At 30.0% G+C, this 25,055-nt stretch overlaps 2 protein-coding genes and 1 long non-coding RNA gene across 3 annotated transcripts in view; 1 reads left to right on the top strand and 2 right to left on the bottom strand.

Moving 5' to 3' along the window:
* The window catches only part of LOC127721638 (uncharacterized), a 69,001-nt gene extending 44,700 nt beyond the window's left edge, over positions 1 to 24,301 (bottom strand). Inside the window, exon 1 of the mRNA XM_052228412.1 lies at positions 22,220 to 24,301. Coding sequence (XP_052084372.1) covers positions 22,220 to 23,119 — 900 coding nt within the window. The 5' untranslated portion in view covers positions 23,120 to 24,301. The remainder of the gene's footprint in view (positions 1 to 22,219) is intronic.
* Positions 5,893 to 6,951, bottom strand: LOC127721642 (uncharacterized). Its single transcript, XM_052228416.1, has one exon. It carries the CDS (start codon positions 6,942 to 6,944, stop codon positions 6,042 to 6,044), a length of 903 nt encoding a protein of 300 aa, XP_052084376.1. The 5' UTR covers positions 6,945 to 6,951; the 3' UTR covers positions 5,893 to 6,041.
* On the top strand, positions 8,591 to 10,142 carry LOC127721654 (uncharacterized). Its single transcript, XR_007991377.1, has 2 exons — positions 8,591 to 9,932; positions 9,998 to 10,142. It is a non-coding gene; the product is annotated as an uncharacterized LOC127721654 (long non-coding RNA).
* Positions 24,302 to 25,055: the final 754 nt, after the last annotated feature.

Here is a 25,055-nt window from a genome sequence, read left to right as displayed (position 1 = left end):
GTGTGTAAAATTAGATGTTTCTCTCTTCAAAGTCAGAGAAATTCAGATCTTTTAAATTTTTCTAGTATGAAAGAAATTGTAGTTGCAAAGACGAAAGAGTGTATTAAGACTATTAATCCGCGTAAGATTTCTAGACTACCAGAAAAAAGGAAATTGTATAACAGAATCGAAGAAAAGGAATTCAGGATGGTGTACACCAAGAGACGTTTGTTAGACGATTGGACAACTTTACCTTTTGGCTATTGTAAATGACAATTACACTTTTGTAAATTTTTATTCAAGTAGAAATAAAAGGTGTTAATATTGTAACCATTGAATGTTTGTTTTTTTCCTTTTCTTTCTGCGTGAATTATCAATTATGCCTGGTAAACCGTCGTCTTCCGTCATTTTTGTCACGATTAACCCTTTTCCCGTCTGCATAGACATGTGATATCCGTCATGGCGATCGTTGAATTTTTGCGCCGTTTGAGTTGATTGGTCAATGTGATCGGATGATTCAGATTTATTATTCGTTGTTTCATCCAATTGTTGGCCTTGTGTTTTGACCAAATCTTCGTATTTTCTCTTTGACAACAACACAAGTTCTTTAGACATCACAGAAAATCGATAACTGGCTTTATTAAACCAGGTATGACCTTAATATATCGAAGTAACAGCTTTTTCTTCGCAGGTTTTCCGACTGATTTAGATCCAAGTTTAAAAATCATCGACCTGTAAGGTTTTAATGATTCAACGTATTTTTTTTTATTAGGAAACACTCCTTTATAAATATTTAGTGCCACTTCCGACAAAAGATCGATTTGTCCTTTTGTAAGATTTGAAACAATTACTCTTCTTTGCTTTGGATTAGATTCGTACAGAAATTTTAAAAAAGTTGAATGCGTCTTCATTCGTCGGCTCATTATTCAAAACTGAACATTCATGGTCAATGTTCCCTATTTTATTCAGGTCTGTATACAATGCAAGTATCATTTGGAAATATTCCGCTTCTAAGCATATATCTGTTTTCCTCTCTATGTGGCGATAAATCTACTAAAAGATAGAAGTATCGTTCATTCGTGGCTTTCATATAACTATCCATGAAGTATCGAGTTTGACCTGGTAGTATCTGAGATGCAAATGTTATCAGTTGACGCATGTCCCTGTGATTCCGAAATAATACAAAATTTGCGCAGTTGGGCGCTATGGTTTTAGCATAGCGGCCTTGCATGTACATATTCTGAGACAAATACACACAAGATAGTCCTCTGTGATGACTTGTTACCGTGAAGAGGTGTAATAAATCCTCCGATTGAACTATTTTAGATACCAAGTCATCCAAAATTACTAACGAATGGTTGTTGTTTTCTGCTATTTCTTCTAATTGCTGTTTATTGGGTAATCCTTCATGAAAGATTAAATTGGGTATAGCCTGCATGTCATCAAACATTGGTTGATATTCCGAATATGCATACAATATTTTTTCGGGCGGTACAGTAAATATTGCATCGGCATTTTCCACTAATTTCTTAGAAAACATGCTTTTTCCCGATTGTGTTGGACCAACTATGCATATAGTTGTGGGTGAAATGAAGGGTAGTAATGTTTGTGTGGCCATCTCTCAAAGGACGTATGAAAGAAATGAAAAAAAGTACTCGAATGCATTCATTTTTATAACTTTAAAAAGAACATGGTATTCACATATCTTATTATTAAGCAATAGAGAAGTACATATAAATAAATCTGTCATTCTGTTCCGAATCATATGGATGAAACATTTCATAAATATCTTCCAATGGAATACGAAAACATAATCTCATCACTACAAAAAAAATGACGTAAAGTCCACAAACATCTGACGTCCTAGATTGTAGTCGTCTTTGTATAAAACTGTATTCACGACTGTCCCTTGTTAAAAAATTCTTTAGATCATAACTGTAGAATTCAGCCGGGTTTCCCAAACTATCGAAATATTCAGCCTTATGCAAGCTGTACAAAATGACACAGAGCCAGTGCCGACCTTTTCGTGGTAAAGGGTCCGTGTTGACGATATATATCTGAGGGTATCTCAGCGGAAGTTGTTCTGGTAATGTATTGACTGCTGTTATCTCGATAAAAGTCTTTTTTAAACATTCGTAATGATTTAGCATTTCTTTCAATTGTTCAGTGTTCATGGTTCTACGATCCTCACCTCACGTGCTTCATCGACTGTTAAAATGGCCTGTGACTGGTAATAGCAGATACAATTTATAGTCTCAGTAGTCGCTGAAGCGAATCTCATTTCTAGTCTAGCGTTTCCGTGTTTCACTAAATTGAGAAAATCTTCTTGAAAATCGCATGGATCAATTGAAAATGCAAGAAGACTGTATCCCTTTCCAAAATCCTCCAATGTAATGTTGAGACCCGTATCTTTGTTCCATTTTTCACATATCTCGAACAGTCTTACGTATGCCAATTTGTAATTTCTGTTTACTCCAAAATCCAATTTCAAAGGAGATCCATATACTTCTACTCCATTAACTTTTAAAGCCACTTCTGATAAGTTGAAATGTTGAAAGTTAAATGGATTTTTTGCATAATTCCCATTAACACTTGACTGTGAAAGGAGTCCAAAAACCACTCTGGATGGAAGTGATTTGGGAAACATAGAATCCCAGTAAAATTCCGTAGATCCCTGTGGTATGACATTTTGTATCACTTGACTCCTGTTTATGACGTATCTTGCAGGCGATTCCTGTATCTGTCGTTTGTGATTTAAGAGGACCCCTGGTTCCAACTTCACTCTAGCTGTTTTGAAAGACACGTCGAGTATTTTCACTTTGTATTTAGGGGTTACCTCTCCAGACATGAGCAGGAAAGGTGCATCTGATCTAAAAAGTTTCATACAAATATCCACTCCATTGATGAGCAGTTTGCCTTCCATATTTAATGCGTCCTCTAGCAAATTACCTTCCAATTCAAACGTTCTGGATTCTTTGGTATATTCATACCTGTTGATGAAACCGGGATTAAGAGTGAGGGAGTCCATTGGATCTTGATCTTTCATAAATAGTTGACTTTGAAGTTGGGATTCCTGTTCGTCTTTCCCTGATGATAGTATCACCTTAAGATAAGCCTTCCAAGGAAAGTTGTTAGAGTTTACAGAAACAAGCTTATTGTTCATATAGATATCGATATGAGAAAACATGCTTTGTAATGGCATATTTATTATACCGGTCTTTTCTTTTAGGACAAGAGGTGTACCGTCTGATTTCAAAATTTGCATTTTCACATATAGGCGGCTCTTTCTGAGATCTATGTAATCACTGCCAGCTCCCGATATGACAAATTCTATTGGTGTAGAATCGTTAATCAAGTTCGAAATTGGTCGTTCCTCTGTGTCATTAATTTTTTCAATAGCAACCTGGTTGGGAGGAGAGGAAAATATGGAAAGCTCCATAGGTTGACCTATCTCTTTATTATCACCACTCAAAAACGCCATTGTTAATGTTTCCTTTTCTTGACGGCTGGCTGTTTCCACACACTGTCGTTATATTCCGTTATACGTTTTCGCTTATTTTTGTTTTTGGATGCAAATACTTTTTTTGTGTTTCTTTTTCCTTTGCGCTTTTTAAATGTTGTCCTTTTGCTTGATTTTTTCTTTATGAACTGTGTCTTTGCTTTTCCTCTTTTTATGACTTGTTTTTTTGATTTTCTTCTTTTAATGCGCTTTAGTAATTTGACGTGAGGTTTACCGTTTTCTATTTCCTCTTTCATCTGTGAAGCAGCCCTTTCTTCTGCAGCAACAACGGGTGTAACCAAAGAAGTATTCGCTTTTGAATTATCTGCTGTTGTGTTTGGATTTACAGGTATCATATAAGATCCTCTGTATCGACCATACATTCCGCGACCTATCTGACTCTTTTACTGTTTTCTATATATTTATATGGATTAAATTTATTGTCCGACATGTTTTTATAGAAGTGCTCCCAAATCGATGGATCAGATACGAAAGTCCTATTTTGCATCTTTACAGCACGAAAGGGAACTTTTTAAAATGAAGTGTCACGGTCACTTTCCCTGTGATGACTGAAGCTTTTTTCCCTTTTTCGTCTCTTATATAAATGCGAATCTGCTGAATGTCTCTTAGTTTGATTGGAACGTAATAAGGATTATCATAAATAATGTTATTCTGATCTTTATCTTCGAAGAAAATTCTCCTCAGTAAAGGTTGTTCTGATGTTCCAATGAAACTGTCTTGACACGTGTCAGAATACACAAAGAACTCTGGTTTTTGTGATCTATCTAATATATTAATTTCTGTTAAAGCTACGACCCAGTAACCGTCGAACTGTAAAGATCTATATAACTTAACTGTAAAATCATGAGATTTGTTATTTGGGAAAAAGTTGTTCCCGTCGTCCGATGCTAATACCATTCTCAAACTCATCTTGTGAAATGATGATAAGTATCCTTTACTCTTGGTTATATGTCTTTTACCTCTTTCTCGTCAACCCACGAATTGAATCTCTTTGGCCAGCCCAACCATTTAACCAAAACCTGTTTTCTACCATTTACTTTTCTTTTCCTGATTATTTTTTCAATTTTGTATGTTGTTGTATCAGATTTTTCAACTTTTTGAAGTTCAAATTTATAGAAGGAACCTTTAACCTCTTCTCCAAGGATATCGACCAGTTTATATATACCTTGATTGCCTCTCTTGAACCTTTTTGCTATCTAAAAATATTCCATAGTCCATTTTTCTTGGTATCCTTTTTCAAAAGTTCTCTTTAAATGCGAGATCTTGACTAGATCACCTAAATTAAATTTGAAAATTGTTTTCTTCTTCTTTTTGGGTTTTGATGATTTGGGTTTTATCATTTTTTTTTCTGTTTTCATCTTTCTTTGTCTCACAAGATATTGAATATATCTCATTTCGTCTTCATTGCTTTTATTTACAGATGATGGTGTAGCTCCCCCTAAGGACTCATGAGGTGTGTGGTTATAACTATCGACTATCTTCTGCAGTACGTCAATGTATTTATATGTTTGCTTTTCCATAAAGTATGCATATATTCTTTCTTTCAGTGTACGAATTACACGTTCTGCATAATTACTTTTAATTCTTGAATTTTGAGTGTAAAAGAACTTAATGTTTTGATTTTTGAGAAATCTTTTCACTTCTGCCTTAAATTCTCCTCCTTGATCAAAACGAATAACCCGTGGTTTTCTGCTGCCTTATTGAAAAACTGATTTTAATGCATTTGCGACTGTCGAACTTTGTTTGTTTTTTAAACTTTTGACAATCAAAAACCTTGAGAAAATATCTATCAACACCAGCAAAAATTTGACCTGATTGTTATATTTACTGACATTTTCCATTGAGGCCAAATCGGAATCCCATTGTGCGTTAAAGCCACTGACTACAACTCTGTTCCTAGGAAAGTGTTGTCTTGCTGGTTTGTGTACCGTATACGCCTCCTTATTTGCTAATATTTTCTTTATCGTTCCTAAACCAATTTTGTACTTTCCTTCTTCACGTACAATTTGATATACTTTCTCAGGTCCGGCAAATGAGGCGGGGTGACCGGGGTCTGTCCATATTTTAAGTACGTATACTTGTTTTTGCTTTTGTGTCATTTGGATTGCCCGATTTTCTTCTGCTGTTGTGTTTTGTATCAATAGTTTCTTTCTTTTGTATGTAATTCATATAATAGTTTTCATAAACTCAGAATGACGTGTTAACAGGGCGTTCATCATGTAGTAAAATAAATGAATATCTAAGGTTTTTACTATATACTAAGAAATAACAACCAATAAAAATCAAAAGTTATTTTTTTATTTACATAAGATATATCATTTTTCGATTTACATAAAATATAAATAGTGTAGTTTATATTTTGTACAGAGTCAGACATTCATGCATTGCTCACTATATCTTCTCGATTAGAACCAGTTTGTTCCTCTTCTACATCTTCTGTTTTGTCGTCCTCTTCTTCGACTTCTTCATCTTCGGTTTTGTCCTCTTCGAAAGTCGAACACTCTCTGCACGATAAGACTTCCAGTTCGTTTTGATGTGTATATTAACAGATACACGCTTTATCGAGTTCAGGGATAAAATCTCTTATCATCTCCATGACAAGACATAGACGTTCCCATTTGGTCTTGGTAAGGACGATTTCTCTCTTAGTTGCTACTGGTTTGTCAGAATCTTGGGGTTTCCAGAAGTGACGTATGTCAATTGTGGGGAATTTTGGATTAATGGTGACGTATACGCCTCCTCCTAAATGCATCACTACTTCGTCCTCTAATTTTCCTTCAATGGACTTCTGATACTGCTCTCTGATATTTCCCTTCTTCATTTCAAGTAATAACCATCTAGATGGAGTGAGTGCAACTCCTTGCTTAGTCGGAAAGTGCCTTGGTCCTGTGTGGTCATAGTTACGAATGTGTATATACATCTGATTTTTATATTCTTTTGCAACCACATGCGTATCTCCTTGAAGATGAAGGAAACATTTTCCTTCATATGCAGTGGTAATATCTCCTTCTTCTTCTGTTGTGCTGCCTTCATTTAGATATTTCAGGAGATCAGATTGGTTTGCTTTTATCAGAGCAATCCTCAGTTGTTGATATGACGGTTTTGTCGAATTAGCAAGAACTGACAATAGTTCTTTAGCTCTCTGACGCTCACTGGTGATCTCCAAGAGGTTGTTTTCTTCTTTTTTGGACAAAACATTTTTTATCCTTAAAAAATGAATTACTTTATCTGGTTTCATCTTCTGGCTTAAAACATAACTGGCTTGTTCAATAATTTGTTTTCCTTGTTGTTCTTTGTGTTGCTCTTCCATTGCGAATTTGTGAGTGTTATGTTTTCCACAAACGTTATGAAACTGGTGATCTTTACTATAATTAAAAAAATCGTGCGAAAAATATTCGTAGTAACAGCCGCAGTTGTATTGTGTAGCTTCTCTGTCAAAACCCATTTGAATATTAGTGTACATCTTTGCCCTTGTTTTATATGTTTATATGGTCACAGTTATTAATTTTCTATAGGATACTTGATATATCTAAAGGATAATTATATTTACGGTTTATGATTTTTCGTTAGGGTACTGTGTTATCGTTTACCTTTGTATACTGGATGTTTATTGTTTTTTATTAAGGGTACTGTGATATCATATTAGGGTATTCAGATAGGATAGCATGTTGGACGGGTACCATAGTGTTTATGTAAGGGCCCTCCAATAATGGGGTACTATATTTAGGGGTTAGTAATCGATAAGTTGGTCTCCCATTTCTATACCAGTGTAAATAACCGTCCATCTTCTGGAATGTCAAGGCTATTAAGAGTTATGAGATAGATCGACCACAATCTTTCTGCATACGCTGGATTCTGACGACACAGCTTTCTTGTGAAAAGATACAGTGTTAATAATCTTCCTGGATTGATTATGCCATCATTAAATAAAGTTGAAACAATGCGTTCATAAATCTGGAGACTGATATCATCCATTTCAATGTAAAATTGTAAGTACAGTTTACACTTTTATTCTAACTTGAATTTAAAAGTGTGGTTCGTTTTATATTCTTTTTAGCAGGATATCAGGCGTAAAAAAACGCCATAGATCCCTAGAAATATTTTTTCGGAGTTATCCCGTTAGGTATTATAATATAGAATCCCGTATTTTCTTCTGATTTAAGGCCTCGTCAATTGTTTTGTTAATATATGGTATTATCTGTTGAATATATTTCCACTGACGTGTATTTATTTGCACCCCTTTGATAGTTTCCTTTCCGTTGATGAATTGACGAATATCAACGATGATTTCGTCCTGATAAAGACATATTGTAACATAATAGGTATCGGGTATTTCGAATTGTTTGATAAAATCACACAGACTATGGTTGTATTTTTGCATCTGTTCTGAATGATGTAGTTTGATACAGTCTGGTTGTAGATTGATCTCCTTCTGATAAGAAATTTCTGTAATCGTTAAGGTTAATACAGTCATCACAAGAATGGCGAACGTTCCAGTCCATTTTAAAATTCTCCTTTGTGTTTTAAATCGGTAATACAAGGAATTGCTGTTGGAAAGTGTGGGTAAGGATCCATTAAACTCTATATCTATGTCTTCATTGAGTTCATCACAGTTATTCCTTTGAATAGACATTTCGACCGTACGAGTTTAAAATCTGTAATAAAGGTCAGGTAATAAATAGCCTTCTTTTGTAAGTTATTTCAATTAACTCAATGATTTTGTTTGAATTATATTCAAGACACACTATAAATAGATTGGGATGGGGGTACTAATAGTTTATATAAAGGGCCCTAAAATAATAGGGTACTATATTTAAGGGGGTATTATAGTTTATATAAAGGGGTATTATATTTAAGGGGTAACTATAGTCTATATAAAGTAGGGTACTATATATAAGGGGTACTATAGTTTGTATAAAGGGGGTCCTCAGATACCTAAAGTAGGGTACTATATATAAGGGGTACTATCTATATATAAGGGGTACTATATATAAGGGGTACTATCTATATATAAGGGGTACTATAGTTTGTATAAAGGGGGTCCTCAGATACCCCTTATGTAGTAACATATTCTTGTTTAGATCTAACTATAACACAATATCACACACCTATACCCCCCTCCAAAAAAAAAAAAATTTGACCCCCAAAAAATTACCCTCATTTCAAGTAAAAGAGCCCTAAATTTTCATAAAAAAAAAAGCAAAAAAAAACGCAAAAACACCAAAATTTTCTTACTCCCAAAAAAATTTTTTTTTTACTTTGGAAAAAAACGTTATTAAAAACACCCAAAAAACAACAAAAAAATTCCAAAAAAAAAATAAATAAAAAAACCGGGAGAACAGGCGAAGAAAGAATTCTGTGGGATTTAAGAGAAAAAATAATTTCCCCAGTGCGCCCCAACCTTGATTTTTAATTAATTTTATCAATATAGTCTAGTAATAAAACGGATCAATACGACTACAACTTCAATTGCTTTTTACATTTGTGAAGTGTTATAAACTAAATCGATCATTGAAAATATTTACATGGTTGTCAAGAGTATGTTTACATGTTGCCTAGATAACGTTGTCATCACATGTAAACATATAGCAGACTGGTGCGGTCTTTCGTTTCAAATTAACAGTGGTGAGAAGACGTGAATTAATGTTTCAAGAAAGTAATTCTACAAAAGAAATACAAATGGAAATTCAAGAGTGTCAGGCGCAGCCTCAACCACAGAACTGGCCATGGAGTTTAGAAGAAAGTAACATTTTGATAGAAAATATTTATTACTATCAGAGAATGATTGAGACAATCGAAAGAGCTAAGAGTTTGGGACCGGTTAAACTTCCAAAAGCTCCGAAAAGAAAGGTGCAGGACTTATTTAAAGAAAAACTGGGAAAGAAAAAAAAGCAAACTATCCCGACGACCCCTGAAGAACTTCACACCTTTCTAAGAAGCAGAAAGGCGGATTTATCAAAGACAATTTCGAGGCAGAAGTTTATTTTTAATAGTGAAAAAGACCCTGTTAAACAGTTACAAGAAGCATACAAACACTTGGGAAGACATAACGCCCAAGGTATGCTGTTTAACATTACTTTCGGTGATTTCCTTAATGATTTGAGAGACTGGTTTCTTTCGGCAAAGGTCAATACAACGTGGGACACATGGTTATCATCTAAGATAGATATATCTATACCTCATGCTCGGAAATTAAGACAACTTGCTAATCTACTTAAAGGATTTAAAGGTTTTCTGAACATTAATGTTTCAATCAATGATATTCTTTCAAAACAAGAACTTATCAAACAAATGTTAGCAATTGATCAGTTTGCCACCTTTTGGAGACAGGTAGACTATATTCCAGCAGATGATGAACTTACTCCGTCACAAGAAGTTTGATATGTATGTGATATTGTATTCCATATAAGGAGTGATCATACATGATCAGTAGGTGGGACAACTCTTTACTATTGATTTTCTTATTCCATATAAGGAGTGATCATACATGACCAGTAGGTGGGACATAGTAACGGTTATTCATAACCGGGTAACTTTTAGTGGATGTGACAGTTCTAACTTTGAACAGTGATATTATGTTTATAGTGTTTGATTTGTATGTATTCATTGCACTTTTGTTTTCAAATTAAAATTTTGAAACTGATTATTGTTTTGGTAATAAATTAACCGTAAGTAAAGGAGGAGCGAAAAACCAAAGGGACGTTATATCTCATAAGTAAAAAGTAAATCGACAAAGCCATGGCTAAAAAAGAAACAGACAAACAGGCAAACAACAGAACACAAAATACAACACAGAAAAAAAACCTAAAGACTGAGAAACACGAACCCCACCAAAAACCGGGGGTGATCTCAGGTGCTCTGGAAGGGTAAGCGGACCCTGTTCCACATGTGGTACCTTTCATTTAGAAAGATTTAAAACTTAGTCATCATTAATTCTTGTTTATAGAAAGCACCTGTTATTTCGTCGCCTTTTAAATCAATTATTTTATAAGTAAAAGGAATTGTATTTAAAACTTTTTCAATTACAAATATTTCTTTAGTCCAACGAGTAGTATAACCCTTTTCAAATTTACCCTTCTTTTTTGTTATTCTTATTCTAGTACCTACTTCGAATTTAGGTTTTTTAATTTTCTCTTCTTTTTCTGGATATAAATTTTTATACACTGTTAATTCATTTTTTAATTTACTTGCTTCAACAGGTGTCATTTTAATTGAAGAATGTACTGTATTATTATAATTTTTAACTAATTTATCTAATATATCATAATATTTTAAAGTTTCATTAGCAGTAAAGTATTTATACATATGTTGTTTCATTGTTCCTATCCATCGTTCCACTACACTGGATTTTTCTTCATTCTCAGTTGAATATAACTTTATGTTATTATCTTTTAACAATTCTTTTACTTGTCGATTATAAAATTCGGATCCTTTATCTGACCAAATATATATTGGTTTTCTTTCTTTAAATAATGTTTTAAATGCTTCACTCACTGCTACTCCTGTTTTATTTTTCAATGGAATCAACCAACCATATTTACTAAAAACATCTATAACTGCTAATAAATATTTATAGTGTTTATTTTGTTTTGAATATTGTTGTATATCTATCAAATCAACTGCCCATGTTTGATCTATTGAATTAACATAAACACGTCTTTTAGGAAAAGATTTTATAACTCTATGATGTAATTCATCTGCTAATTTATTTGTTAGATTTGTTTTAGACATTTTTAAGTAACTAAAATGTTTTCTTAAAAAATGGAGGCAAAAAAGGATAAAATTTTATCCAAGCGAGGAGATTCATATAAACTTGTTTTGACAAAAGAATATAAACATAAAGCAAGTATTTATGTATTTAATTATAAAATTAGTCTAAAGGATGAAAAACAAGAAACATTTACAAATGCTTTTGACCACATGGTAAACTATTCCATAAAAGATTACCCTAATGGAAGAATTAAAATAGTACCTATTCATGAAATCATAATTACTAAACATAAAAGCTGGCCTATAAGAACATATAATACAGTTAAAAAGTTATTCATGGATCAAATGGAAAGATTATTAAATAGTGCTGAAGAATTAAATTTAGAAGAAGTTATTTTTGAAGTTACTATTATACCCAATAAAAGAGGAAAAGGTAAAGCTTTAAAAATATTAGATGTCATAAATAAAAGAAGTATTATCAAAATAAAAAATGATGATACAATATGTTTATCAAGGGCAATTGTAACTTCTTTAGCTTCAAATAAGTTATTAAAAGATTTTACAGATTCTCAATTAAAACATATCAATGAAAGTAGACCATTACAAAAAAGATTAGCTGAAGATTTGCATGAACAATCAGGAGTAGAAATAAAAGAAGAAGGAAATGATTTGGAAGATTTAAAAGCTTTTGAAAATTATCTTAATATTAGGATAATTGTTTTTACATCAAATAGTACAGAATATATTGTATATGATGGTAATGAAGAATATAATGAACAAATATATTTATATTATCATGATGAACACTTTGACACTATAACAAATATAACAGGATTTTTAGCTAAACGTAGGTTTTGTAAAGTATGTTTAATTGGTTATACTGAACAACATACATGCAAAGATAATACAGTAACAACTATCAGAAAACAACATATTTGTGATAAATGTAACAAAACATATACAGGTAAAAATCACAAATGTGGTGAAAAAATATGTTTAATATGTTATGAAAAATACACGGAAAGTAATGAAGAACACTTATGTTATATGAAACCATCAGTACCAAAACAAGTAAAAAATAATAAATATATATATTTTGATTTTGAAGCAAATCAAGAAACAGGAATACATATAATGAATTTTTGTATAGCTTACGATTTAGAAAATATTTATTGTTTTAAAAATAACTATGTAAAAGTATTTAAATGTGATTTCAATATTGATAATTTAAACTTGTTAGAATTAGACATAGATGATTGTTTTAGTGATGTAGAAAAAATTAAATATGAAACAAATTCTGTAATAGACAACTTTTGTAAATATTTCATAAGAGATAAATTTAAAGACTACACTTTTATTTCACATTATGGAAAAGGTTATGATATGCAACCGATTTTAGGATACATTGTTAAAAATAAAATTGAACATAACATAATTTCTTCTGGACTAAAATTAACAGCTATATTTATTAAAGGAATAAATTTAAGATTCATAGATTCTATAAATTTTACATTATGTGGATTAGCTGCTTTCCCAAAAACATTTGGATTTGTGGGTAACAAAGGTTATTTTCCACATTATTTTAATACAACAGAGAATCAAAAATATGAGGGAATTTATCCTGATAAAGAATATTTTGGTTATAATACTATGACAATTAAAAATAAAGAATTATTTGATGAATGGTATAATAAAGTTAAAGAAAAAGAATTTAAATTCTATAAAGAAATATTTTATTATTGTCTATTGGATGTTTTAATTCTTGCCAAAGGTTGTACCTTATATAGAAAATTATTTTTAAATATAACCAATAATTGTATCGATCCATTTCAATATATTACAATTGCTCAATGTTGTACAAAAATATTTAAAACATTAATGTTGACAAATGAAACAATTGGAATTCACAAAAAGATGACAATTAAAGAAGTACATTCACAAAAATCAATACAATGGTTAGAGTATATTTCTTTAGAATATAATATAATGATTCAACATGCTAAAAGGGGAGGTGAAAAGAAATTATTCATTAATAATAAATGTTATAAAGTCGATGGTTATTATTATGATAGAGAAAATAAAATGCGTAATGTTTATGAATTTTTTGGATGTTATTGGCATGGATGTACAAAATGTTATAGTCCTGAAGAAATATGTAAAAAAGATAGAAATAAAAAAACTATGAAAGAGTTATATGACCAAACTGAAGAAAGACTTAAAACTATTGAAGATTATCTAAAACCAAATGTAAAAATTCATACAATATGGGAATGTGAGTTTGATCAACAAAAATATCCTGAAGTTGATCCACATTTAAAACCTATTGATAAAAGAGATGCATTTTATGGAGGAAGAACAGAAACTATTCAATTATACAATAATCTTTCTGATTTAAAAGGTAGATATGTAGATTTTTGTTCTCTGTATCCATCAGTAAATAAATATTGTAAATATCCTATAGGGCATCCTATTACATCTACAGAAATATCTGTAGATGATTATATAAAAAATAATTATTTCGGAATAATGAAATGTAAAATATTACCACCTAAAGGATTGTATCACCCTGTTTTACCTTATAAACAATTAACTAGTGATAATACACATAAATTACTTTTTGGATTATGTAGAACATGTATGAATAAAATATCTTTTAAATGTAAACACATAGATTATCCTACTTTAAATAAACATGATAAAATACATGAAATAAAAAGATGTAAAGAATGTAAAAATATTAAAAATGAAAAATGTATACATTCTGATGAGGAAAGAGTTATAGTAGGTACATGGTCTACAATAGAAATAGATAAATCAATAGAAAAAGGTTATGAATTACAAAAAATATATGAACTAGAACATTTTGAAAAAACATCTACAGATATATTTAAACTTTATGTAGATACGTTTATGAAATATAAACAAGAAGCTTCAGGATGTAAATGTGATCCTAAATATTGTAAAAATGATTGTAAAAACGATAAAGAATGTAAAACAAAAATACAATACATTATAGATAATACTGCTTATGATCTAGATATTGACAAAGTTAAGTACAATTCAGGATTAAGATTTATAGCTAAAATATGTTTAAATAATTTATGGGGACATTTTGGTATGAGAGATAATTTTACACAAAAAGAATATTGTTTTACTTTAGAACATATAACTAAAATAGTATTTAATGAAAAATATAAAGATATAAGTACTATGATATTAGATGAAGATATTGTTTTAACAGAATATAAAAATAAAGAAGAATACTCTAAACCTAATCCAAGTGTAAATGTTTATATAGCTTTGTTTACAACAGCACATGCTAGATTAAAATTATACGAACTATTGGATATTCTTCAAGAAAGAGTTTTATACATGGATACAGATTCTTGCATTTATAATGATGATGGTTCTGAAGCTTGTAAAAAAATAGAAAGTATGATGGGAAATAAATTAGGAGATTTAACAGATGAAATTGTTTCAAAACATAACGCTAATCATATAAAACAATTTATATCTGCTGGTCCAAAAGATTATTCTATGAAACTAGATACAGAAAAACTAGTTAGCTGTTGTAAAGGTTTTAGATTAAATGCTGAAGTAGAAAAAAAGATTACATTAGATAAAAAAATAAAAATAGTTACTGATGAAAATGAAAAATATGAAACTGTTAAATATAATAATATAAAAATAGGAAAAGATCATCAACTTAAAACAGTTAAACAAGCTAAAGCTTATGATTATATGTTTGATAAAAGAATGGCATATTGTGAAAATGAAAATTTAATTAGAAGTTTTCCTTATGGATATTAAAAAATATATAATTTAAATTTTTATTTTAAAAAATAAAAGACTAAAAAATGATTGAAGCTTATACTGAGAAAGATGATCCTGACGCTAAAGTTATATTAGGAAGAATAATGTTATCAGATTATCAGATATGTTGTTTAAGAGATGATGGAGAATGTCCTTTGACTCCAAAACAAATGGAAGTAATGGAAAAGTTTGATGGTAAAAAGTTATCTAAGTTTCCTCCTGGTTGGGATGCTTTTATTAGACCAGATAAAGTTTATGAATATGTTTTTGAAAAACCATGTCCTGAAATTTAATTTTTTATTTTATTTTATTATTTCTCTATACCCCTAAAAACAGAAAAAGTACAGGAATTAGGGACTCTAATTTTTATCAATTTTTTCTTATTTTTCCAATTTTTCATACAAACGTAAATTGTATTTATTTTTTATTTTAATTTCCAAACAATAAAACCAGTTAATACCATACCACCAACAACAAATGCAATCTCTCTATTTTTCTGGTATTCTGATGGAGTATAAAAATCACTTAATGTAGGTTTAGGTGATAATGAAGTTAATTTTTTATTCGTGACACGATAGTATAGTTTCATTGCTTGGTCAACATCATCAAAAGTCTGAACCGCATGATGTTCCTTTTGTAATTGTTCATTTATAAAATCTAATCTTTGTATTCTTTTTTTATTCCATTCTGATTGTGCTTTTTCTAATTTTTCTATAGCTTTATCATGTCTTATTTTCTCTTCATTTGCATTACTACCCATATGTGAAAATCAATAATTACTCCCTGAAAATGCAAAAGCATTTGTTATTGCCCCACCAAGCATCATTGTTAAAGCACTTGCCATTTTATAAAAACAAAAATTACTTCATAATATCAGCAGGTATAATACCTTGCTTAATCAACATATCTTTTGTTGCTATCGCAAGTAATATATCAATGGATAACATTACAACATCATTCATATTAAAATCCACTTTTGGTGCTGGCCTCCTTAATACCTTTTTACCTATTTCTGCATATCCAACTGTTAACAATGTTTCCACTCCAGCATGATATAACATATTTGCTATTTGTTTTCCGTCTTTTTGAGTTGTCATTTTAATGTACTAAATTTAATTAAATTCAAAAGGATCAATTTCTTTCTTTTGTTTTTCTGGTTTTGTTATTTCTTTAATCATTCTTTCTGGTTTCTTACTTTGGTTGTAAAAAAACAATCCCAATCCAACAATACTTATAGGAAAAAGTACAAATTTGTAATCAACTAGGGAACTGGAGTGTTTCTTGACAGAAGGGATATGTTCGTTTGATTCATAATCTGTTTCTGTATCAGAATCTTTTGTTATTTGTTTGATTTTTGAATTTTCTTTTTTTAATTTTTCCACTTCTTTTTTTCTCAATTCTGCATTTCTTATTCTTACTTCTGCACCTTTCTTACCAGCAGCTACTCTTTTTGGGTCTTTTGGTTTGGGTTTTTTAAATACTTCTTTTTGTTCAGGATTTTCATTCATCATTTTTTATGTCATTATTTTCATCTTTTTTTCGGAAATCGAGCGAAGCGAGTGGTTCAATATGTCTTGCTGTTGTTAATATTGCAGTAAAAGGAGCAAGATACATTCCATATCTATAGTACAGTTCACAACATGTATTAGTTAAAGCATTATTGATAAAAGGATCTTCCTCTAAGTCTTGTATTAAAATTGGTGGATTAACAACTTTGAAAAACTTTGATACACCCATGACATATAAATTTATAAAAGAGTTTCCTAATGTCTTGGTCATACTAGCTCCCAATCTTGCTTCATATTTACAGTATAGTTTGTTTATTTGTTCTGTTGTCATTTTATCAATATCTGACAGTTGTAATTCTTTACCCAGATATTGTTTACTACTCCCACCAGCAACAACGGATGATAATCGTTCGCGTTTTTTTTCTTGAAGGGAACCGTTCACTTCGCTCGCTTCATCATCAATATTTATGTTTTCCACAATTTGCTCGCTTAATAATTCTTCAGCATTCATTTTATACGTTTCAAAAAACGGATATAATTTATTTTTAACTTTAAAAAAATTAAATACAACATATCCAACCAATGATAAGACTGCAGTGTTTGTTGCAATTGTTAGTATTTCCAACAGCATTGCTTTTTTTCATTGCTTATTTTGGTTAAATTACTTAAGAATTACTTATTTTGGTTAAATTACTTAAGAATTACTTAAGCATTATTTTGCTTATTTTGGTTAAATTACTTAAGAATTACTTATTTTGGTTAAATTACTTAAGAATTACTTAAGCATTACTTAAGCATTACTTAAGCATTACTTAAGCATTACTTGAGAATTGCTAAAAAAAATCAATTAAGTAACCAATAATCAGTAGGTTGATCTGTCTTTAATATTAATTTACGATGTTTCTTTTTTTTAAGTTCTTCCTTTATTCTTTGTCTTTCTTCCAAAGTAGGAATAACATCATTTTCTCTTAGGCAATTATCAAAACTATCTCTATCTTTTGTGTAGAACATGCATAACCATTTTGTTTGTTCTCTTAAATCTTTTAAAACAGAGTTGTATCTCTGTGAAATGACCCACACTGATTGTTCCGCATGTCTTCCTGAAAATGCAAGCTCGGACAGCATATCTTTTTTCTTTGTTAGTTCTTTTGTTGCACTGCAGTCATCAATGATATATAATGTTGGATGACCAGCATATTTTTTAAAGAACATTCTTAGTAGTTCTTGTAGCTTCTCTTCTTCATAAAGGGAACCGTTCGCTTCTCTCACTTCAACAATAGGATTAACAATTATTAGATTTTTTGTTTTTGGTTTTCTAACATCACCAATCCACCCACGATTTTTGTATGCTTTGTTCCATTGGATGGTTGGACAAAGTATGACTATATATTTGAAAACTCCACTATATTCTCCTTCTAATAAATCAAGAACAAACTCTGTTTTTCCACATCCTGTTTGTCCACATATAATAGCACAATGGGGATATTTTGGTAATTCATAAAGGGAATCGGAGTGTATCTCGCTCCGCTCGTTTGTTTCCATTTTTTAAGGGGAACCGCTAGTAATTAACTTCTTTAAATCTTCCATCTTCAAAATTAATTTGTGCATCTTGTATAACAAACAGATAAACATTTATTAATTTATTTGCTCCTGCTGTTTTAGTTATTTGGATAGTAATACCTTCAGAAGCATTTTCAATTCTTCTACCTGAACCGTGTAATGAGTTGTCATCTGTTGAACGTAAATCTAACCATAATGCATAATTAGTTGTAAGATATTTTTCTAATGTTGTATAGGATAAATTTAAATCCTTTAAAACTTCTTCTGTTGTTTTATTTCTTTTTGAATTTAAAGCAAAGAATTTATTTATTTCATCCCATTGTTGATATGCTTTCATTCCTTGACTGTATAGTTGATTTGGAACACCTTCTATTGTCATTTCTACTTTTGTTATGTTAGGATTATAATAAGTTTCGGTACTTGTTCTTTCAGGATCTTCGAACAACATTAGAATTCCTTTCATACTTCTAGCTGGAACATTTAAATTTATATTCCACAATGTATCAGATTTGTTTTTGGTTATTTTTCTATGTCTTAGTATTCTATCGTACAAAATAACCATCTTACCATTAACTTGTTGTCTTATCTGTCTTGCTAATTCTGCATCAGTAACCATATCAAATTCTAAACAAATGTTTTTGATTGTATAACTTGCAGATGTATCTGTTGATTTAATAACATTGCTATAATTATTAAATGTAAGTTCATATTCAAGTCTATCACCAAGACCTGCTTGATAAAAAGGCATATGAGTTTCTAATAGTTCAAAATCAAGTGGGATACAAAATCTTGCACCATATGCAGTTGCAATTGCTTCATCACCTATGTCTGATGCTTTATTATCTGCACCAACTCTGTGTTTTAACATGTTTGTTTCACCAATTCCTTGGTATGCCATATTTAAACGTTCAGATGTAGATTTCCATAAATCAACATAACAATGATAAATATCACTATCATCAATTGACATAATTTCATTTCCACTTATACGAATTGTTGTTTTTTTAACTATTGTTCTTCCTATGTTTTGATATATAGTTGCATTGTCGTCTGTAGATGTGAGTTCTATTTCAAATGCCAATCTGGTTGTTCCAGGAACAATAACATCATTATTGCTTAGATTGGGGAATCTCACTAATAGCTGTTGATTTTGATCAATAGTTGAAGGATTATTTGTTATTGATACACTTTGACGAATACCTTTCACACCACGGGGTTCTCTTATTTTTCTGTAAGGATTTAATTTGTTTCCGTATGCCGACATTTTTAAGGATTAAATTTGTTATAAAAATAATTCAATTATCACTGATACTAGAGTATTGATACATGTATAATTATTAGTCATACTAATAAAACTTATTAAATCTCCAGCCTTAACTTCAAAAGGTGTATAAAAGTTATTAAAACCGTGTGTGACACCATTATCCAAACTCATTTTGTAAATAGTTGACTTATCATTAACAATCATCTTAATGGCTATAATATCTGTGCTTGTTCTTAAACTTACTAAACTAATACCCAATATTTGTCCTGGAAAGTTCATTACATAATAACCACCACCAACACCAAAATTAAACTTTTTATTTCCATGTATTGGACCATCAATTCCAGCATATATACTTATTATTTTTCTGTCTGGTTTATTTTTAATATTACCAACTATATTTTCAACATTTAAAACTCTGATGCTTAGGGCAGCGACACTCCGATGTAAATTTTTATCCTTAGTATCCATTGTTTGAAGCTCACTCTTCATATTTAATATTTCTTTTTCTACGTTTTTTTTTTTGACACCAAGTATGCTCATTTTATTAAATAAATTATATAACTTCTAAAACACAATTAATTGGTAAATGATTAATTATCTTGTTATTATTTTCATCTCTTATTTCTAATTTCAATTCTGTTATAACATCATTTACTAAACACTTATATTCCGGATGCTCAAATCTCGCTGTTATAACTTCACCAAACTCTTTATTTTCAACTGGAATAACAGCTAATAATTTACTTGGCTTACCATCAAGATAATTATGAGAAGTGCTAACTTGTTCCAAATGGATATATAATGATTTATGGATAGCAAAATCCACAAATTTGTTTCCATAATGTAATTCATTAGGTTCGAATTTACGTTTATTATTAAACCCTAACATATTTCCCAAACCCTTACTTATCCTTAACTCAGTAGTAGTGTTTAATGAAGCGATACCATTTGCTTCATTTACGGATAATACAATATTTTCTTTTTGAAATTCATCCACTATTTGTTGAAAACTATAATAACCATTCATAATCCTTTGCTGTTCCTCTCCGGTTTTTGTTATAAACCCATGATAAACATTATACCAACCTATGCTGTATCTTATAAATTTCAAACCAATACGTTTATTTCCATTTCTGTTATTTATGTATTGTTCTAAGTTTATTGTATTATCAATATTTGAAATAGTATGAAACATTTTTAATATAAAAAAATGATAACAAAAGAATTTAAATATAATCCTAATGTTTCATATAATCCAGGTATTAAATATTCTGAAAAAGATCATCAATTAAAAACAAATCTTGTAAATCAAACGATATTTGTAAATCAAAAAGAGAACTTTAAAACAGCTTTTCCTGATTTATTTCAAAACTATCAAAACCCATCAATACACACTAACGAACCATGGAATGCCTGGATTCATTCTTCATTTGATTGGTGGCAATGTCAGTTAAATTTTGCAGTTTGGTGTGCAAGTACAGGATGTGGTGTTTCTTATAATGATCATATACAAAATACTTCAAATCTTACAAAGTCTTTTTATATGTTTCATTTATATTATTGTATTGCCAGAATTTTAAAAGAACTTAAATCACCTTTACCAACAGATTCTTCTTTCTGTTATTACAAGAACCCATATGACAAAGCTGCATATCAGAAATTATGTGATGAATTTAATATTTCTCCAAATACAAATTGGAGACAAAAACTAGAATCATCATGTCAAGGATTAGGAAGTTTTGAGCAATATTATAAACCAAGTGGAGAATATAGACAAAGAAATAAAATTAAAGGACCGTTCTTTAGTACTCATGATACTATTAAGCATGAAAAAGATATAAGTATGGCTTGGACAACATTTATTTTAGATAACTCTAATGGGTTTACACAAGCAGGTATTGAACGTATTAATGAAAGTATTAAAATTTATGTATGGGCTTTGTTAGGTGCACAATCTCAAACAAAAACAAAAATTTTAAAAGTAGGAACAGGATTTGATGCACAAAAACAATTCTTAGCAAATGTACAAGATGTAATAAATAGTCCTATCGATTTACCCACCCAGATATCGAATTATGAAAATGTTTTAAAATATGCAAGAAGTAAAGTTGATTATGCTTATGGACTTGGTTTATATATGTCTCCCAGTGATATGGTTTTACAAATTGGAAGTATTGTTGGTTATAATAATAAAATTATAATTGCAACAGAAAATCAAACACTTGGGTTAAATGACGATTTAAATAATAAAAATTTTGATCATGTTGATTTTAAACCAAAAGAACCTGTAAAACCACAAGAACCTATAAAACCTGAAAAGCCTAAAGAACCAAAAATAGATCCAATAAAAAAAATTGAACATGAAGATCATGAAGATAATAAACAAGCAATAATATTTGTAAGTATTGTAATAGGATTTACAGCACTTTATTTTTTCAAGTAATCTCTAGCAGCAGTAAACAATAAACTAACAACTAAAATAAGCAATGCCCATAAGTTGTTTGCAAACCAATTTACTACGTCTTTTGTTGCAGACAATAACCAAGAAACAATAGAACCTATAATACCTGGTAATGCAGCTGCTAATTTTCCTGCAAGAAAAGATAATAATTTTCCAAGATTTTTTAATTGTTTTTTTATCCAGTCTTGTACACCACCACCTTTTGATGGAGGAGAAGGAGAAGGAGAAGGAGAAGTAGTTCCATTAGTAAATACTTCAACAATAACACCAATAATCATTCCAAAAGCAGTTAAAACACTAACTATTGTTATTCCTTGTTCTCTGAATAATGTTCTTATTCTTTCACCTAATGTTTTGTCTTCGTTTAACATTTTATGTATTGTTTGTTTAAATCTGTTTACTTGACTACGTAGTTTTTCTTTATTAATATTAATTACTTCTAGTCTTGCACTTCTCTCAGATTCCAACTCTCTTATTCGACTACTTATTCTATTTATTTGAAATTCATCATTGTCTTCTTTAGCTTGTTCTAATTTGGCGTTTTCTTTTGCTAAGTCTTTATTTGTTTCATTCAGTTTTGCTAATTCATTTGCAATCTCTTCTTTTACTGATGTCATTGCACTGATTATACCATCCATCTCTCTTTTTGTCATATCTGTTTGTGTTTCTTCATTTATGAAAGATGTTCCTTGTTCAATAAATGAAGTTTCTATTTCTTTCACATGTGTTTCTTCATTACTTGCTATTTCTAATAATTCTTGTCCTTCTTGTTGTGTAGATATTTCTTGTAATGGAATTTCTATATTATCGAGTTCATTTAACATTCTCTGAAACCCTGCTCTACCTTCTATTATTCTATCAGATATTTTATAATCATCTACACCTAAAACATCCCTGACAAAATTAACACCGTATTCTCTTTGAAGAGTGCTAAATTTATAAAACTTTAATACTCCTTTTTGGTAATATGTTAATGCAATATCATTACCTTTTTCATCTTTTACATATAAGATTTGTCTTCCCTTATGATCTTCCCCAACAAAAAAAACCTCTTCATTACGTATAGTTTCACCATTTTTTTTATAAAATTGTTTAATCATTTTTTTTGTAGTTTCTTTTTTACGAATTTTAACATCATTTTCTGATAAATCTCTTGATTTTTCAAATTCCTTATTTATATTATTTTGAAACTCTTCATCATCTTGAAAAGACGTTTCTTCTTCTTCATAATCATCATCATAATCATTATTTTTAAACTCAGGATTATCAAACTCATAACCTCCTTCAGCCATTTTATTCATCTAAAATATTAGATAATAAACAATAAAAAGAACCTGTTAAAAACAACTTAAGATAAAAATAATTAAATTTTTTATTTAACATTATTTTTACATTTTTTACTAATTTTTCTTTTGTTTCTTCATCCATTTATTTAATTAAAAATTGATTCATAGTTTGGTGGATTTCCGTTATCAACTAAAATTATTTTATTAAAGAAAATCAAAGATTTTCCTTTTTTTTTTTTAATTCGTTTTTTACTCTATTTTCTGTTTCCTCAATTAGTTTTTTTCTTTCATTATCATTCATTACTGTTTGTGTTTGTTTTGTTCGTATATTTTCTTTCATTTTGTTGTATTTTTCTAATTCATCTAAAATAAGTTTAAATTCATCTGCACTTATCTGTCCGTCAGTTAAAGATTTTGATATTAAATCTTTTATGCTGTTTAACTTGCATTCTGCCATTGTTTTAATTTCATAATGTTTTTTTGATTTTGTTGTCAACTTTCTTCTAATTAATTTAACTAGACCTCCTAAACTTCCACATACAACAGCTGCAATTTGTATGGGAAGTAAGATAGGAAAAGCTATTCCTATACCAGCTAAAACAACAGATGTCGAAATTAAACTTGTATCAACACCATCAGTAACATTAACTCCGCGTTTATATTTTTTGTATAGTGATTTACGTTTATCTCTCTCATTTATTAATGTTTTTTCTATTTCTGTTATTTTTTGTAGTCTATAATTTTGTCCATCTTCTATAGGTAATTCTGGATATAAATCAGGAGCTGTAGGTTGTTTCATTTTTTAAAGTAAAAATTGATTTTTTTTTTTTTTTCTCTTAAATCCCACAGAATTCTTTCTTCGCCTGTTCTCCCGGTTTTTTTATTTATTTTTTTTTTGGAATTTTTTTGTTGTTTTTTGGGTGTTTTTAATAACGTTTTTTTTCCAAAGTAAAAAAAAAATTTTTTTGGGAGTAAGAAAATTTTGGTGTTTTTGCGTTTTTTTTTGCTTTTTTTTTTTATGAAAATTTAGGGCTCTTTTACTTGAAATGAGGGTAATTTTTTGGGGGTCAAATTTTTTTTTTTTTGGAGGGGGGTATAGGTGTGTGATATTGTGTACTATAGAATAATAATAATAATTTCAATTAACATATTTGATGTCATCATGACGGTGTTATAACCTTGTGGTAAACACTACCTCGGTAGATGCCTGATGTAAGGAATTTTTATTCTGTCGACTCATTGTGTAACGGAAGATGACATTTTCATGTCAGCATTTTATTTAGCAAGCCTGTATTTGATTTTCATATAAGATATTAAACTGTCTGTAAATGTTATTGCTTAAACATTTCAGACTGTAACAAGAATCTAAATATACAGTTTAACAATTGGTGCATTATTCGTTTATTGTAGGAGATTTTTATTTTATTTGTTTTGATAAGATTAATAGTTTAAATGTGTACCTCCTTTCATACAAGACGTAGGATTAATAATTCAAATGTGTAAATCCAACTTAAACGTAATTCGTAATACTATTTTTCGGAGGAAACTACACAATAACGTGAAAAGAAAGATAGCCTACTATTTGCCCGATAATAATCCTCAGCCTTATATTGTTAAACTATTTCTATGTCTCTTTAGTGATGTTCGAGACCAAAGTATTGCAAAGCAGGTCGATTGAATATAACTTTCACGCTAAGTAAATTTTCCTTGAGATTTAAAATAAGTTTGTCGTTGTTAATACAAACGGTTGTAAATTACTGCCGTTTCACGAATCTCGACTAAATATCAACACCACTTCAATTTCCATTCATACGTTATGATCTTTTCCCTTATGGATATTTGGCTAACTAAAATTCCAAGTATGTATAATATAGGATTTTGTTTCGCATTGATTTAAACAAAATATCTTATACCATTTGTTCCGTCGTATTGAGAGGCCTTTAAAGGGTTA

The sequence above is a fragment of the Mytilus californianus genome, unplaced genomic scaffold (assembly GCF_021869535.1).
Source record: "Mytilus californianus isolate M0D057914Y unplaced genomic scaffold, xbMytCali1.0.p SCAF_12, whole genome shotgun sequence".
NCBI classification, from domain to species: Eukaryota; Metazoa; Mollusca; class Bivalvia; order Mytilida; family Mytilidae; genus Mytilus; species Mytilus californianus.
Note: the sequence above shows the minus strand (reverse complement) of the source record. Positions and strands in the feature narration are given on the sequence as shown.

Bases quoted from the DNA above. Each gene is read 5' to 3' on its own strand.
- LOC127721642 (XM_052228416.1), bottom strand. From the start codon at position 6,944: ATGGGTTTTGACAGAGAAGCTACACAATACAACTGCGGCTGTTACTAC.